Source organism: Myotis myotis, unplaced genomic scaffold (assembly GCF_014108235.1).
Source record: "Myotis myotis isolate mMyoMyo1 unplaced genomic scaffold, mMyoMyo1.p scaffold_m19_p_7, whole genome shotgun sequence".
Taxonomy (NCBI): Eukaryota; Metazoa; Chordata; class Mammalia; order Chiroptera; family Vespertilionidae; genus Myotis; species Myotis myotis.
In genome coordinates, this window is record NW_023416379.1 from 60,308,999 (window position 1) to 60,327,339 (window position 18,341).

General features: G+C 40.0%; 1 protein-coding gene across 8 annotated transcripts in view; it reads left to right on the plus strand.

The window, feature by feature from the left end:
* Positions 1-18,341, plus strand: part of LOC118660241 (pleckstrin homology domain interacting protein) — a 155,914-nt gene that overhangs the window by 27,942 nt on the left and 109,631 nt on the right. The window contains exon 1 of one of the 8 annotated variants that reach the window (XM_036317436.1): positions 15,907-15,967. The exons of 6 other annotated variants lie outside the window; for them this stretch is intronic. In XM_036317436.1, coding sequence (XP_036173329.1) covers positions 15,925-15,967 — 43 coding nt within the window. In that variant the 5' untranslated portion in view covers positions 15,907-15,924. Of the gene's footprint in view, positions 1-15,906; positions 15,968-18,341 lie in introns of those variants that run through there. One more of the 8 variants, XM_036317438.1, reaches the window with a different exon arrangement.

Below are 18,341 nucleotides of genomic sequence, written 5' to 3' on the forward strand. Positions count from 1 at the left end.
TATTTTTAAAATACAAACCTTTGTAATACTGACTTATTCTTTTTTGGGGGGTTATTCTTTGCCATTTTCTGTCTGGCTATCTTTAAAGATTTTCTTTGCTCTTTTTTTGGTCAATGTGGTGTTACCAAATATCAGTGGGGAAAAAAAACACAAAACCTTAATATTTAGCTTTTCTTAAAATATAGATTTAAATGTCTAAAATCCACATATTTTAGTTTTGATACATTTGGGATATAGGTAGGTTTTTAAAATACAGTTTTAATTTTGGAATAGGAAATCATCTATCAAAAAGTTTCACAGAGCCCAAAGCCAGGGATCCGGTTTTTTTGTTTATTTGTTTGTTTTTGACAACTTAGCATTTCTGTACAGACCTAATAAAACCTATGACTTGCAAAAAAATTTGCACAGATTGTTCAAAGAGCTCCTGTGTACCCTGTATTCAGTTTACCCTAATGTTGTAATCTGGTACAGTTCTCAAAACTACTAAACCAACATTGATACATTATTATTAACTAAGCACCAGCCCTTATTCATATCTCAACAGATTTCCCACTAACTACATTTTCTTGTTCCAGGATTTTCAGTCCAGTATACCATACTGCACTTAGGGTTTATTCATTTTCACTGAACTTCTTGCTGTAAGTCAGATAGATGATCACTTAAGATCAGTATAGTGGTAAATTGGATTTTCATTCTTAACTTTTTTCCAAACTATATGTGAACTATTGGACCTCTATTTGAATACCTCAAATTTGTCTCATACTTCAAAATGTCTAAAATAGAACTTTTGGCCCTCTGAAACTTATTATTCTAAGCCAAGGAGTCATTTTATTTTAGACTTTTTATTCACTTTTTGTGTATGTATGCCGGAGTCCAACCCCAGCAGGTCCAGGGGTCCCCAAAGGTGTGGATGGAGTCGGCGAAGAAGGAATGACACAGAGACAGTGTTCAGTTGATCAGCAGCCTAGCCAGGATCTCCGGCCAGGATCTCCAGCCAAGTTCTGGTCTGGATCTCCAGAGAGGTTCTGCTTAGGATCTCCTGCCAGGGTCTGTGTCCATGTTCTCTTGCTAGGTTCTCCAGCCAGGTTCTGTCCAGGTTCTCCAGCCAGGTTCAGTCACTAGGTTCTAGTCAGGTTCTCTTGCCTGTTTCTGTAGTCAGGTTCAGTCCAGGATCTTTTGCCATGTTCTCTCGCTAGGTTCTGTCTCTAGGTTCTGAGGCCAGTTTCTGTCCAGGATCTTTTGCCATGTTCTCTCCAGCGAAGTTCTTCTGTCTCTAGAGAACGCTTTGTGTAGGTTCTGTGCCTAGGTTCTGTCTCTCCTGGTTCTGTCTTCTTACATCTGTATTTATACCAGTTGATTCCAATCCTATCAATCTCTATTTCAAAGGTTAGGGCGTTTCTTATCTCCATTCCAGGGAGTAAAGATTATGTAGCTTAAGCATGATTGTTCATAGTTAAAGTGATTAATTACCCGCCTGGCACTTAGTTAAGAGGTTTTATTCCCTCCCTAACTTCAGGGGAAAATCCCTACCTGGGGAAACAACCTTTCTCAGAGACCTTGGTTAAAACACATAGTGCCAAGAAGGTGAGCAAACATATTAAGAACAGTATGTCATATATGCCAGGTCCCTTGAAACAGCAAGCATGGACCGGCTCCCGGCATATGTATAGTAAATTAGATCTGTATACTCTGTAAGGTCTTTTACATCTGTTTTCCGTTACTATATCCACAGCAACATTTCAAGCCTTGGTACTTAATGCCTGAATTCTACATCATTCATTCACTTACCAAGTAAATGTTGAGTCCCTACCTTATATCTGGCAATGGGCTATGATAAATGAATTTTTTTAGAATTGCAGGATGAACAAGGAAATGGCCTCTGTTCTAGAATTTACGGGTTGTCCGATTTTTTGCTCCAGTCTTATTTCTGTATTGTAGAACTTAGCTCTACCCGGATTTCTGAATCAGGGTTTCTTAACCCTACCAGACTGCTGTACCGATTTTTCGGTAATTTCCGAATCTGCCGCTGTACCGCTGTACCTAATTTTCAGTACTTTGCCTAGACCTATTTTCTACAGTGTCTCCAAGTTCCATCTTATTCTAACCACTTGTTTGCATGTAACTAACATTTTTCTATATCATGTTGGTTTTTTCTCTTTAATGCTCAGGAGCCCAGGTATAGGGGACAGTTAGGTTCAGGGTCTCAGGTCTGGTATGGTTAACCTTGATACTGCTTACATTTTGGGCCAGATAATTTGTTGTTCTGTGCATTGTATGGTGTTTATCAGAATCCCTGCCTGTACCCAATAAATTTTAATAGCAAACCACTCTACTCCATACTTCTCCCCCATGATTGTGACAACCAAAATGTCTCTAGACCAGGGGTGGGCAAACTTTTTGACTCGAGGGCCACAATGGGTTCTTAATCTGGACCGGAGGGCCGGAACAAAAGCATGGATGGAGTGTTTGTGTGAACTAATATAAATTCAAATTAACATCATTACATAAAAGGGTACGGTCTTTTTTTTTTTTAGTTTTATTCATTTCAAACAGGCCGGATCCGGCCCGCGGGCCGTAGTTTGCCCACGGCTGCTCTAGACATTCCCAAATGTCTCAAATAAAATTGCTTCTGGTTGAAAACCACTGCTCTAAATGTTCTAAAAGGCACATATGCTCATATCCTGCCTCCTTTCTCCTGATGACTTTGAATAGGCTCAGCCCTATCATGTGGCTCCCAAAACTAACTTTTTCCTACTTGTCCTAACCTGGACTCTGTCCTCTAGCTTTGTACAACTCTTCCGCAGCCCTTACAATCAGCCAGACCCTCTTTTATACCTTTGTCTCTGCACGTTTTGTTTTTCTCTGCAATGTCTTTTTTGTCTATTCATCTTTTAAAACTTAAATGTCACTAGGTAGAATTAAGTGCCTATTGTTAGTTATCTCTGTATAGCTTTTATCACATAGTTGTAGCTATTTATTTACCTTTGACTTTTATAATATTATACTTTTAAGCCCTGGAGGATATGGATTATGTTTTATTTTATTGCTCTTTATAGACCAAATTCTTTAGTATCTACACTAATAAAAGACAAAGATGCTAATCGACCATACCTTTGCTACTCCCAAGCCATGCCCACCAGCCAATGAGAGTGACTATATGCAAATTAACCCAACCAAGATGGCGGCCAGCAGATAGGGAGCTGGATCAAGCAGGAGGCTTGGTTGCCCCGGCGATGGAGGAAGCCAAGCTTCCTGCCTGCCCTTGCCCGCTGTGGCCTCCGCAAAAGGCAACAAAGTTTCAATTATAAAAGCTAAATCCCAGATACCTGCTTGTAGCCAGCCTCCACTGGGAGCTTGGGTGGCTGGGGGCTGTGGCCAGCCTGCAAACAGCCATCAGCCCCTCACCCAGGATGGCCACACCCTCATGGGGTCCCTGCTCTGGGGCTTGGCCAGCCTGCGAACAGCCATCAGCCCCTCACCCAGGTTGGCCAGGCACCTCAGCGGGGACCCCCACCCTGAAGGGGCTGTGGCCAGTCTGCAAGCAGCCATCAGCCCCTCAACCAGGTTGACCACACCCTCATGGGGTAAGGGTCTCCACTGGGGGCCTTGGCCAGCCTGCAAACAGCTGTTAGCCACTCACCCAGGCTGGCCAGGCACCCCAGCAGGACCCCCCTCCCTAAAGGGGGTGTGGCCAGCCTGAAAATGGCCCTCAGCCCCTCACCCAGGCTGGCCAGGCACCCAAGTAGGACCCCCACCCTGATCCGGAACACCCTTCAGGGCAACCATCCAGCCCCCACCCATGCACCAGGTCTCTATCCTATATAATAAAAGGGTAATATAATAAAAGGGTTATATGCAAATTGACCCTAACAGCAGAGCGACTGGGAATCACTGGTCACTATGACACACACTGACCACCAGGGGATAGACAATAAATGCATGGGCTGCCCCCTGGTGGTCAGTGTGCTCCCACAGGGGGATCTCTACTCAGCCACAAGCCAGGCTGACGGCTGCCAGTACAGCAGCACTAAGGATGTCCAACTGCAGCTAGGCCTGCTCCCCACTGGCAAGTGGACATCCCCCTAGGGCTCCTGACCTGCCAGAGTGATGTCTGACTGCCTGCTTAGGCCCAATCCCCCGTGGAGCGGGCCTAAGCAAGCAGGTGGTCATTCCCCGAGGGGTCCCAGACTGCGAGAGGGCACAGGCCGGGCTGAGGGACCCTCCCGAGTGCACAAATTTTTGTGTACCGGGCCTCTAGTCCTGTATAATAAAAGCCCAGTGACCAGAACGGTAGAACGACCAGAACAACCGCTCTACCAGTCACTGTGACCACCTCTAGGCTTCTATCACCGGATGGCGAACGGGGAACCGGGCTGGGTGGTGATGGTGGGCAGTGCTGGCGAGCGGTGGAACGGCCCACCTCTTGGTCCCTCCCCTGGCCCACAGCCTCTAAATGCCGGATGGCAAATGGGGAACTGGGGATGCAGCAGCCCCAGGCCACACCCCACCGGTTGCCCCCCACACACAAGCCGACCCGCGGCGGCAGTGGGGCCGGCTAGCAGGCAGGAACAGCCAGCCTCTCGGTCCCTCCCCCCAGCCCTTAGACTCCGATCACCCAATGGCAAACTAGGAACCTGGGTGGGTGTTGGCAGGGGGAAGATGGCCCTGGTGACAGGCTATGCCTACGGACCGTACCCACGCACGATTCGTGTGCTGGTCCTCTAGTTAGTAAATATTAAATAGACAGTAGGTGATTCATGTAATTGATGAACTGGGGTGAAACAAGGAAAGTTCAGCAGTGGTGAGGGTAAAAAAAAAAAAGTAGGTGGTTGGAAGAAGAGAGATAATTATCCAAGGGTAGCTTTGAGGTAAGGAAAAAAAGTCTAGAAACTGTTATTTAGAAAATGAAGGTTTATTAGTGAACTAAAGTATCAATTGATTACACTTGGAATATTAAAACCTATGCTTGTACAATTTAAGAAGCAACTTTTGAGCTTATCTCAGTGCTTTCTTGTTGGTTTTTAAATACATTATTATTATTTTTAAAGTTTTAATTATTGATTTAGTTTTTTCAGAGGGAGGGGGAGAGAGAGAGATAGATATTTTGTTGTTCCACTTATTCATGCATTCATTGGTTGATCTTGTATGTGCCCTCTGGGGTTTGAGTCTGCAGCCTTGGTGTATGGGGATGATGCTTTAACAACTGAGCTATCTGGCCAGGGTTTGTCTTGTCTTGTTTTATTTTACTGACTTGTTTATAAATCCGGACTACTTTGTACCTACTAGTCTGTAATGCAAATTGTAAATATTTACCAAACTTAATGGAGGTAGTAGCTAAAACTCAGTTATTTTCCCTGGTTATTTTGTCTCTGATCTTATGCATTTATATAGCATCTTTTTGCCTTCTCTGAAATTCTTTATGCATTAGTCTTGTACCAGCCGTGTCTATTTATAGGCATACCTCGGCGATATATCGCCACAATAAAGTGGCTGTTGCTATAAAGCAAGTCATAATCTTTTTGCTGGAAGAAGGTCCGTCCAATTTGTAAATAATTGCAATATCTGAATCATAGTAAAACAAACCACAATAAAATGAGGTATGCCTGTATTGATTTACGTATAGGAGCATTTTGTCTCAGAATCTGAACTCTAGAAACAACAAGACTTGATATGTTCTTTCAAGTTTATATCTTGCCACATAAATACTTAAATTTGAGAGGAAATAGTTCTTTGAGAAAGCTTTAGAATCTTGGCAAACATGAAATTTTTTCTAAAATGAAATTTTGTTTTTGGGAACCTTGATTTCTTTTGCAAAATCAGCTTTGGTTTTAGTTACATCCCTTCTGGTCTATTCTTATTGCAGTCAAGAGATTAAACTGCAACTACTTCAAAGCTATCTTATAATATCATACCCACTTCTTTCTTCCTAAAAGCCTTCAGCTTATTTTCCTTGGGAAATAGTCCAAAATTTCTGACCATACCTTAGAAAGTACTCTTAGTGTGCCCTCTGAAATGAAATTTTGTTTTTGGGAACCTTTGATTTGTTTTGCAAAATCAGCTTTTGCTTTTGGTTACATCCCTTCTGGTCTATTCTTATTGCAGTTAAGAGATTAAACTGCAATTACTTCAAAACTATTTTATAATATCACTAGTGGCCCATTGCACAAAATTTGTGCAAGGGGCTAGGTCAGCCGTGGGCAAACTACGGCCCACGGGCCGGATCCGGCCCGTTTGAAATGAATAAAACTAAAAAAAAAAAGACCGTACCCTTTTATGTAATGATGTTTACTTTGAATTTATATTAGTTCACACAAACACTCTATCCATGCTTTTGTTCCGGCCCTCCAGTCCAGTTTAAGAACCCATTGTGGCTCTCGAGTCAAAAAGTTTGCCCACCCCTGGGCTAGGCCCTCGCATCCCCGGCTTCGTCCGGAAGGTTGTCCGGACGTTAGTTCTGTTAGGTCTAATTAGCATATTAGCTTTTTATTATATAGGATGGCCACTTCTTTCTTCCTAAAAGCCTTCAACTTATTTTCCTTGGGAAATAGTCCAAAATTTTTGACCATGCATACTCTGTAGTATGCCCTCTATCTTCTTAGTCTCTTTTATTTATTGATTTTAGAGAGAGAAATGGACAGACAGACATTAGTTTGTTCTAATTATTTCTGCATTCATTGCTTGATTTTTTTTATGTGCACTGACTGGAGATTGCACATGCAACTTGGCATATCCGGATGATGCTGTGACCAGCTGAGAATCCTAGCCCTCTGTCCTCTGGATGCTCACCATACTACACAACTTCCTTAGGTTGTTTGAATACTATGTTCTTTCCAGCCTCAGAGCATTGCACATGTTCTTTCCTCGACCTATAATATGCTTCCATCTTTTACTGTACATTTTCCAGTCAAAAAGAGCTGAACTTTTTCAATTTAAATGTCAGTGTTTCAGAGAAATCTACTCTGACTCTCAGATAAAATCTCCCCTCCCCCCAGTTTATTACTGTACTATATTTTTCAAAATTTCCTGATATCTTTTGTTTGATGACACTTGATATTGAATATTGTAAGTCCTTGTTTCATGTCCGTCTTCCCTGCTAGACTGCAATCTCTCAACTGGTAAGTGCATTGTCTTTTGTTTTTCTCTATTATATCCCTTAGCCCATACTTGGCCAAAATAGGTGCTCCATAAGATGTTTGTTGACTGAAAATTGAATGATTAAAATATTTTAAATAGCCCTGGCTAGTGTGGCTCAGTTGGTTGAGTGTCGTCCCATGCACTGAAAGGTTGCCAGTTGGACTCCCTGTCAGGGCACGTGCCCAGGTTGCTGGTTCAGTCCCTGGTTTGGGTGCATATGGGAAGCAACTGGTCGTTGTATCTCTCTCACATCATTCTCTTCTTCTCTGTTCCTTTTTCTCTCTCTCTGAAATTAATAAAAACTTCTTAAAGATATATTTGGCATAAAACTATAGCTTTTATTTTTATTTATTTAATACTAGAGGCCCAGTGCACGAATTCATGTGCCAGTGGGGTCCCTCGGTCTAGCCTGCGGGATCGGGCCAAAACCGGCTCTCCAACATCCCCCAAGGGGTCCTGGATTTTGAGAGGTTGCAGGCCAGGCTGAGGGACCCCACCATTGCACAATCAGGGCCGGGGAGGGACGAGGGAGGTTGGCCAGCCGGGGAGGGATGTGGAATGGCTCCAGGGCGTGTCTGGCCTGTCTTACTCAGTCCTGATCAGCTGGACCCCTGCAGCAAGCTAACCTACCGGTCGGAGCATCTGCCCCCTTGCAGTCAGTGCATGTCATAGCAAGTGGTTGAGTGACCTTAGCATATCATTAGCTTATTACGCTTTGATTGGTTGAACGGACGACCTGACACTTGGCATATTAGACTTTTATTATATAGGATTTTTATTAATTTCAGAGAGGAAGGGAGAGGGAGAGAGATTGATAAGCTGCCTCCTGCACACCCTCTACTGGGGATTGAGCCTGCAACCCGGGCATGTAACCTGACCAGGAATCAAACTCAGACTTACAGATTCATAGGTTGACGCTCAACCACTGAGCCATGCCGGCCAGGCAAACTATAGCTTTTAAAAATAAATGTTTTTTAAAGAACTATAAAATACATAAGATATTTAAAACTTAAAATATTATATTATTTTCTGTCTGAAGCAGCATCAGACTAGTTTCCAGGGAAGAAAAGAGGAGGCAGAATAATATAAACCAAGTAATTATACAGCCCTAGTAGTTGTAACATCTGTTTTGTTTTTAGTGCTTGTTATGTACTTGGTTCATGATATTTTTTATTTAACTTTTAGAATTGTTGCTTTCTATATTTTATTTCAGTTAGCATTTGTGTTCTTTTTTTCAGACAAACATGGTATCTTTCAAACAAGAGGTATAGCTAAACATCAAAATTGACTGTGTAAAGATTGGGAGGATAGCTACTGTGCATAATAATTATGTTAGTTACAGTAGTAAAATGAGAGCTTTCAGGGGCATAGTGTTGCCCAGGTGATTATTTATTTCCCTTTACTCTTCCCTTTTCTTTTGCCTTCCTCCTTTTTATTTTTGACCAAAAAGTTGATTACAGAATTATCAGGATTATCCTTTTAATGTTGCAACCTCCTCCTACTTTAACTAAACTTGGGACTTTTGTTTATTATAGTTATAAGTTTATTTGTCTTGTTCCTGTGTTGGTCATTTGTTAGCTATTGGTGTAGGATGATATAGAGATCAGATGGTGCTGTAGAAATAAACCAATCTGCGTTGAATTATTTCCCAGATTATCTCTGGCTAGTACCGTCAGAAAAATTATTGTGGCAAGCTTATCAGTTGGCTCTGTAGTGAATTAAATGTTAAAAGTTTCTCCTTATATGATTTCTTTCCAAGTTACATTGAATGTAAACTATCTTTGATGTGTTAGAAACAAAACTTATAAATAAAATTGTTAGCCCTTTATAATTTACTAGAGGCCTGGTGCACGAATTCGTGCATGGGTGGGGTCCTGCCAGCCCACCCCGATCGGGGGCAGGGCTGTCTGGGGGAAGTGGCCGCAGGCAGTTGGCCGGCCAGCCCAGCCCCCTGGTCGAACTCCCAGTCAAGGGGACAATTTGTATATTAGCCTTTTATTTATATAGGATGGCTAAACCAGATGTGAATTGTTTATAGCATATCATTCAATCCATTGTCAAATAGGCAGTGGTTATTCTCTGTGGTATAGTACATTTCAGTTAGTTTAATATACTTAATTTTTACAGTTTCCTTTTTATGGTTAAATAAACTTAAATTCCTTACATCTTTATCTGTGGGCCTATTTTTCTCAGTTTTTAAATATAAGTTAATCTCTTTAGACAATTTAGATTTTTTCATATTGCTCTTGAGTTCCATGCAGTAGGTTGAGCTATACTTTAATTAAAAAATTAAGCAGAATGAATATATGCTCAATGGAGAAAACTTGAAAAAAAAGAGCAGCTCAAATATCAGTCAGTCTCGCTGATTATCTGTTATTAGTACTTTGGTATGTTTTCTTTCAGTCTTTTTTCCTAATAGTTTTCTTCCTAGGCAGCATAGTAAGAGTGTGCTCTTTGGAATCATACTGTTTGAATTCAAACTTGGGCTTCATCTCTGGGAAAGTTACATTTTGTTCTTCAGTTTTCTTATTGGAGACTAGAGGCCCAGTGCATGAAATTTGTATTCTGTAGCCCTTTTTCTTCCCACACTGTGTTTCGTATTTTGACGTTTATCCACATTGTTAATTGCTATAGATAAGCCTTTTTCTGCCATCAGATTCCTGAGGTCTTTCTAATAAGAGACTCTTTCTAGCTCTAAGTCCTGGTGACTTTTCTCTTCATCAAAGCCATTTCACTTTTGGTTTTATCATAACCTCTCTTTTAGTGAATTATGTAGCAATTTTTTGACCCTCACAGTCATATCTCCTTTTCATTAGAATATTTTTTGTAGGTCTTTCTTTTTTTTAAAAAAAAATATATATTTTATTGATTTTTTTTTACAGAGAGGAAGGGAGAGGGATAGAGAGTTGGAAACATCGATGAGAGAAACATCCATCAGCTGCCTCCTGCACATCCCCTACCAGAATTGAACCTGGGACCCTTCAGTCCACAGGCCGATGCTCTATCCACTGAGCCAAACCGGTTAGGGCTGTGATTCTTAAAATGAATAAAATTATATGCCTTATCAAATACTTTATACCACACAGTATATTTGATAGGAATTCTGGGATCACTAATACCGTATATACATATATATACATACATATATATATATATATATATATATATATATATATATATACATACACACACACACACATATATATATATACACACATACATACACACATACAGACACACACACACACACACACACACACACACACACACATATATATATATAGAGAGAGAGAGAGAGAGAGAGAGAAAGAAAAATCATCTTATTTAGTTAGAAATTGCCCTCTTAGTTCCTGGTCATGGATGTAGCATTATTTTGTGGGTTATATGTATGGGTTCTGAATCTATGAATTTAACCGACCATGGATCAAAAATATTTGAGAAAAAATGTTGCATGTTGCTGATGTATACTGTGTAGTTAAGCTAATGATGGTTGTATCTATACTGAACATGTACTGAACATGAACAGACCTTTTTTATTGTTTACTAAGCAATACAACTATTTACATAACATTTACACTGTATTAGGTATTATAAGTAATATAGAGGCAACGTATAACATACGGGATGGTATGTGTAGGTTATATGCAAATACTATACTACTTTATATAAGGGACTTGAGTATCCATAAGGGGTGTTCTGGAAGCAATAGCCCATGTAAAGGTAGATCAGTTTGAAATTTATTTTTATGTGGTCTTGCTTTACAAAAGTTTTACTAAAATTTTTTTATGTAGTTTACTAAAGTTTAGTTTTATAGGTTCCCAAACTCTTGTTTTATAGTTAAGAGTTTAGCCATTGTATTAATCTTACATTTAGAAAACATTTATTAACACAGACCATGGAGATGAAAATGATTATTCAGAATTTATCTTTTGTACTGTAATTTAGGAATTGTTTATGTGGTTATTGATTATAAGTTATAGCTACTTTTGCATTTTATTTTCAGAAATTTTGGGAGCTTTTAAGGTCTTAAAGTAGAATCACAAAATAAAATAAGTCAAAATATAGTACAAAAATGAATTTAATAAAACTTAATCAAATTACTCTTTGGTAAAGTACTCTGGTGTTATTTCTGACCCGAGTATCCCTTTTTCTGTATCAGAAAAGAGTCCACATGTACTGAAATACCTTCTGAGTTACATATTTTATCTTCTCTGCCTCCTATTTAATTCTGGTAATCAGAAAAGAGCCCACGTTGTACTAAAATACCTTCTGACTTACATATTTTATCATCTCTGCCTCCTATTTAATTCTGGTACTGGCACAAAAATTGGTTTTCAGGTTTTGGGATCTGACAGCCACATGCTTCTTCTTGTAGTCACTATACTTACTCTAAGGCTTTGATTTCATGAGCTCATAGAAGTTAATAGGCACTAGTTCTGGAACCCTTCATTTCTGATTGTTAAGGGGGAACAACTTTCCTACACTGTAGTAGACATTGTACAGCATATCATATTGTTAACGGTTAAAAAAAATTTTAAAAACCTCTGCATTTTTGTTAACTAATAGTAATTTAATTTTTTCAACTCATCTTTTTAAACAATGGTTATTGATCTTAGATAAATTATTGCAGTCACACCATGTGTCTGCAGAAGGAGAAGAAAATTTAGAAGGGCTGGGGTTATGGTATTTCTGCTTTATGTTCGTTCTTACTTGCAGAGATTTTATTATTTATTATTCTAATGTCCTAAAAAATGTAGTTACTGTGGTATTGCAGATGCTCTTTTCTGGCAGCTACCCATTTACCACCCATGAAACTTAGTTCAAATGGCACAGATTTGTATAGTGAGAAAAACTATGGTAACTTTATGTTTATCTTTTTCTAAAATCCTCTGCATTGAAAACTTGGTCTCAACTATAAGAAGAAAGCATCATGTTCCTGGATAGAAAGGTGTCAATTGTTTATAAGTGAATGAAATTAAAGTTATATTTTCAACACATTAATTTTTTTGCAGTCATTTTTATTGTTAAAAGTATTATAGCCGAAACCGGTTTGGCTCAGTGGATAGAGCGTCGGTTTGTGGACTGAGAGGTCCCAGGTTCGATTCCGGTCAGGGGCATGTACCTGGGTTGCGGGCACATCCCCAGTAGGAGATGTGCAGGAGGCAGCTGATCGATGTTTCTCTCTCATCGATGTTTCTAACTCTCTCTCTCTCCCCCTTCCTCTCTGTAAAAAATCAATAAAATATATTAAAAAAAAAAAAAAAGTATTACAGATGTCTCCTCTTTCTGCCATTGGCCCCTCCCAGCCCCCACCTAGGACTTCACCATGGTTTATACACATATACAACAAATTGAAGTTTTAAAAACTTTTTAGTGATCCTCAAATTAGATAATAATCAAGACTAAGACATTTCAAAATGAACACATAATAATGTAAAATAGCCAGATCAATATTAAAACATTATTATGTATAAAGTTAAAATTTTGGTACTGGCATATAAATAGACATATTATCAGTGACCTGACACAGAAATATGTATATAAGACAATCAAAATTTAACAGAAGGATTAATAAATGAAAAGGCTGGGATAAATGGTTGATCATTTGGGGAAGAAAAACCTTCCCTCCAAATCTTCACTCACTTCAAATTATATACTGAAGCTCCAGCTATATTAAGGAAATTTAAGTTAAAATAAATTTAAGCCAACATAAATTAAAAAATGTGAAAGTGGTTATTTATTGTACTGTTGGCTTGTAGGACTTTTCATATTAATACAGCAGAAGAAATTACAAACAAAAGGAAAAATATTGACAGAATTGACTATGTAAAAATTTTGAAATCGTGAGATGTCAAGAAACAGCATAATATTGAGAGCAAAGTATATTATGGAAAGTGTTCCTAGAAATATAACTGGAGAAATTAAAGTTGAGGAACTTGTTTCTAGTCAATCATAATGTCAAATTTCAACACAAGTATGTTGAACTTAATGCCTTATTCTTATTTCATTTAGGAATATAGCATAGCTGTTAAAATGCTATTTATGAAGGAAACCTTTGCAGAATTCTAAAATTATGGATTTTTCTTTTTTGTTTTTATTTTCTACATTGAGTATGCATTAGTATTATGATTAGAGGAATAAATCAATTCTTGAAAAATCTATGTTTGAATTAGGAGAACGTGAGTTGGGGAGCAATTTAATTTATCATCCTAGCACTTGAGAAGTAATCCTATCTATATAGACAGTCCTCGGGTTACGTCGGACTTGACACGTCGTTTTGTGGTTACGTTGCCATCTCCCATTTAGTGTTTATAAAAAAAAAAGTTCCATCATTTTGACATATGTACATATGTGCTTTATGACTTTATAATTTATTAACCACAAGTAAAGGCCAGGAGTTGTTATCTTTCTTTCAAATTTTTTTTACTGTTTCACTTCATTACTGCTGTGTATGTTCTTCATGTGAGTGACATAGGTGCTTATGTAGGTGGGTTCCGACTTACGGTGAAAATCACGTTACGTCATGCTGTAGGAACATCTCCAGTGTAACCCGAGGACCTACTGTACTAATAAAAGGGTAATATGCTAATTAGACCAGAAATCTATCTGGACGTCCTTCTGGACAAAGCCACTGTAGCGGGGGCTAAGGCCGAGGTAGTTATGGGCGATCAGGCTGGTATGGGGGTCAGTTAGGGGCGACCAGGTCGGCAAGGGAGGGCAGTTAGGGGTGATCAGGCAAGCAGGTAGGTGAGTGGCTAAGAGCCAGCAGTCCCGGATTGCCAGAGTGATGTCCAAGATTGGAGAGGGTGCAGGCCGGGCTGAGGGACCCCGCCCCTCCTGTGCATGAATTTCATGCACCAGGCCTCTAGTATAAAATAAAAGGCTAATATGCAAATTGACCAAATGGCAGAACATCCAGTCACTATGATGTCCACTGGCCACCAGGGGGCAGAAACTCAATGCAGGAGCTGCCGCCTCGTGGTCAGTGCACTCCCACAGGGGGAGCACCGTTCAGTCAGAAGCTGGCCTCATGGCTGGCAAGCACAGCAGCGGTGGTGGCAGTGCTAAGGATGTCCAACTGTCAGCTCAGGCCCGCTCCCCGTAGGGAGAGCGGGCCTGAGCTGGCAGTCGGACATCCGCCAAAGGTTCCCGGATTGCAAGAGGGTGCAGGCTGGGCTGAGAAACCCTACCCCCCACCCTCTGAGTGCACGAATTTCATGCACCGGGCTTGTAGTAGATAAGAAGAATCACTGTTTAGATATGTGTACACAGTTATATCTAACATGAAGAAATCATGGGCCTTTTGTTTATTTCTGGTAATTAATTCTGTAGACTTTTGCACATAGACTTGACTTCAAAGATTGTTCTGAATGATTTGCTATAAATTACACTTGTTATTTTGCTCCTTTTCTGTCTTCAAACTTTAAAGAGAGTGATATTTCAAATGGATAGCTGTGATTTCTGGAATGTTTATTTCATTTACTGGTCTATTTACTTGGAAAATTGAGTAAATATGTTTACTCCTTTTTCCCTCCAAATTAAATCCATTTAGCAGGGCATTTGAAATGAAGGAGTATTTAGAAATAGTTTCCATCTGGAACCTGTACGATAAAGAAATCCTCCATTTTTGTTTTATTCTTAAACCTAATTGTTTTACTAACATGTAACTTTTTCATTAAATTCACCAAATATATATTGATCATCTACTAAGTGCCAGTTACCACTGTTCTTAAGCTAATCAAAGAGCAAAACAGACAGAAATCCTGCCCACATAGAACATATTATAGTGTAGTGGGGAATATAGGAAATAATTAGTGAACATAATAAGCATATTAATTTAAAGCATCAGGTGATAAGTGATGGACAAAGAACAGTAATAAAGCTACATAAAGAGGGATTAGGAGTTATGGATGGTGGTGGTAGGGAATCGGTTGCAGTTTTCATTCGGCTGATTAGGTTAGGTCTTGTTGACAGACACGTGAAGAAAGACTTGAAGTGGTAGGTCAAGGAATTAGACATATGTGGCGGCGAGTATCCTAGTCAGATGGAATAGCCAGTGCAAACATACTAAATTAGGAGCATACCTGATGTGTTGGAAGAATGGGGAAGATTGGAGTGGCTGAAGCAGAGCAAATAAGGGGTAGGGGGAGTAGTAGGTGAGGTCAGAGAGGTGATGGGATACAAGATTATGCAGGGCCTTGGTAGACTGGTGTATAAGAAATTTGGTGTTATTCTGAATGAAATGAAGAGTGGTATACTTTTGAGCAGAGAAGTAAGTGTTGCAAGGCAACCAGTTATATTGACTACAGTCTTCCTAGAGGAGGTGACATTTTAACTGGCCCTGGATATGAAAGAATTTTCCAAGTAGAGATAGAGATTTGCTTTGGCAGGCTTAATTTAAGAATATTTCTCATCACTGTACCTATGAAAATAAATGTGCTTTTTAAAACGAAGCTATATATGCTGCTTGATTTAAGGTTAAACTATTGTAATGTCATAGAACGAACTTATTTCTTTGTGACCTCTTATATCTGTAATCAAGCTCATTTAGAAAATTGATGTTCTAGTCTAATAAAATTTAAGGAGTTCCTATAATCCAAGAGACATTTCTTTCCTCTTTTACTCAAATCCAATTAGTCTACTAACAGTTTCTTTAGAAAGTGAGTAGTTGCCATTTGCCTTTCTGCTATAAAACTATAAATTAAATTGAACCATCTTGGGTATCATATTAACTAAAATTCATTTATATACATTTTTATTTTAAAGGCTCTACACTCAGTTGTAAGAAACATGTATATGACAGAATTTCTGTCTTTAAGGTACTTTCGATCTGGTAAGGGAAACACATTATGCAAATTGTATAGTAAAATAAAATGTGAATTTACTAAGTAGGAGTCCTATAACATTGTTCTGTCTACTTTTGTAGAAATTATTCAATCTGGTCAGACCTTCAAATTTAGCCCCCTCAAATTGAACTTTAACTATTGAATCATACTTGTATTTCTTTTTCTAACTCACTGTATCAAGTTTGAATTACCAACTTATTACCTGAAAATTCTATATACTGGACTCTCTGTAGGTCATATCTTTCATTTGCACCAGTTTGTAATTTGGTTGAGAGCAAGATTGTGGCTAGTACCTTCTTCTCACTTAGGATACAGTCATATGTTGATAGTTAGTAGTTAATTGGTAGTGAAGCATAACAGGCTAGTGTGGAATATAATTTTAACTGTAAACATATTGCACTTAATGTTATGTTTCTGGAAAGTTTTACTTGAGAAGTTGATTGTAAAGTAACTTTTTGAGAGGATAATCTTTTTATTCAGTTGACTCTCAATGAAAATGAACTTTAGGTAAAGATTTAGTAAAAACTGTTTAAGAGAGCAGTAATATTTTTTTCTCTTTAGCTGAGGGAAGTATTTTTGCTTAGAAAATACTTTACCAACTCTGATTTTCCAAATGATCTTTACAAAATATTCAGTTAAAAAATTCCAATACACAATCAAGTGCTTGATCATCATTAAAATAATAGTTTTGATCTTATAATTACCACCAACAATCCTTTTTTATATGTGAACAATGTTAAATATTTTAATAAAATTTGACATTTTTAGAATTTTATTAAATTTTGGAGGGAATTAAACTATGTTTTTGTAACACTGTCAGTGTTTGTGATATGTCATCACATTTTCTTTTTTTTTTGATATATTTTTATTGATTTCAGAGAGGAAGGGAACGGGAGAGAGAGATAGAAACATCAGTGATGAGAGAGATTCATCAATTGGCTGCCTCCTGCACGCCCGCGCCCCCCCCCCCCCCCCCATCCCCCGGGGATCAAGCCCGCAACCTGGGCATATGCCCTCGACTGGAATCAAACCCAGGACCTTTTAGCCCACAGGCCGATGCTCCATCCACTGGGCCAAACCAATTAGGGCTCATCACTTATTTTCTTACAGAAATGTCATTGATTCTTAGTTTTTCTCAAATGTCATTGAGAGGGATGTCTGACTGCCTGTTTAGGATAAGATTATTTGCATTATTGTTTGGCAAGACAGTTGATGTCTGTGCTTTTATGTGATGCCTGTTCTAAATCACTTTGGAGCCAAAGTACTGGAGGATGTCTTTTACCAGGCCATTTCTGTGCGTAAGGAAAGATGTGTCAGGCCTTATTAGAAACTTATTGAATCACTGTATAACCAACTTAAGCCTAAATATACTAATTCATAGTTGTTAAAGTTTATCTTAGATATTCATAGATGTTGAAATAGATTATTGTGTAGAACTTATATGTTAACAGCAGGAGAGATAATCCTAATATATAAAAAGCTAGGGGCTGTCACGACCGAAACAACTGGACAGATGACCGAACAGCAGGCTGCGTGGGGTGACCAGGCTGGCAGGGGAGACAGTTTGGGGGGACCAGGCTAGCAGGGGGGAATTTGGGGGCAACCAGGCTGGTGGGGGGGCAGTAAGGGGTGACCAGGTTGGCGGGGGGGGGGGCAGTTGAGGGCGACCAGGCTGGTGGGGGGGCAGTAAGGTGGGACCAGGCCAGCAGAGAGAGCAGTAAGGGGCAACCAGGCTGGCAGATGGTGGTAGTTAGGGGCAGCCAGGCTGACAGCAAGGGCAGTGAGGGACGACCAGGCTGGAAAGGGGGAACAGTAAGGGCAACCAGGCCTGTGGTTGGGGCAGTGAGGCGTGACCAGGCCGGCAGGGAGGGGCAGTGAGGGGCGATCAGGCTGGCAGGCAGGTGAGCGGTTAGGAGCCATCAGTCTAGGATTTTGAGGGGGATGTCTAACTGCCTGTTTAGGTCCAATCCCTGGCATCGGGCCTAAACCGGCAGTTGGACATCCCCCGAGGGCTCCCAGATTGGAGAGGGGCAGGCTGGGCTGAGGGGAACCCCCCACCCCCATGCGCACACACACAAATTTCATGCACCGGGCCTCTAGGCTATCTTATATAATAAAAGCCTAACGTGCTAAGTGTCCAACCGTTCGTTTGACTGTTTGACCAGTCTCTATGACATGCACTGACCACCAGGGGACCGATGCTGCAACCAGTAAGTTAGCTTGCTGCTGGGGTCCGGCATATGGGACTGGGCGAGTCAGGCTGGACACGCCCTGGAGCTCTCCTATGGTCTCTTCCTGGTTCCAATTGTGCACCAGTGGGGTCCTTCAGCCTGGCCTGCGCCCTCTCGCAATCCAGGATCC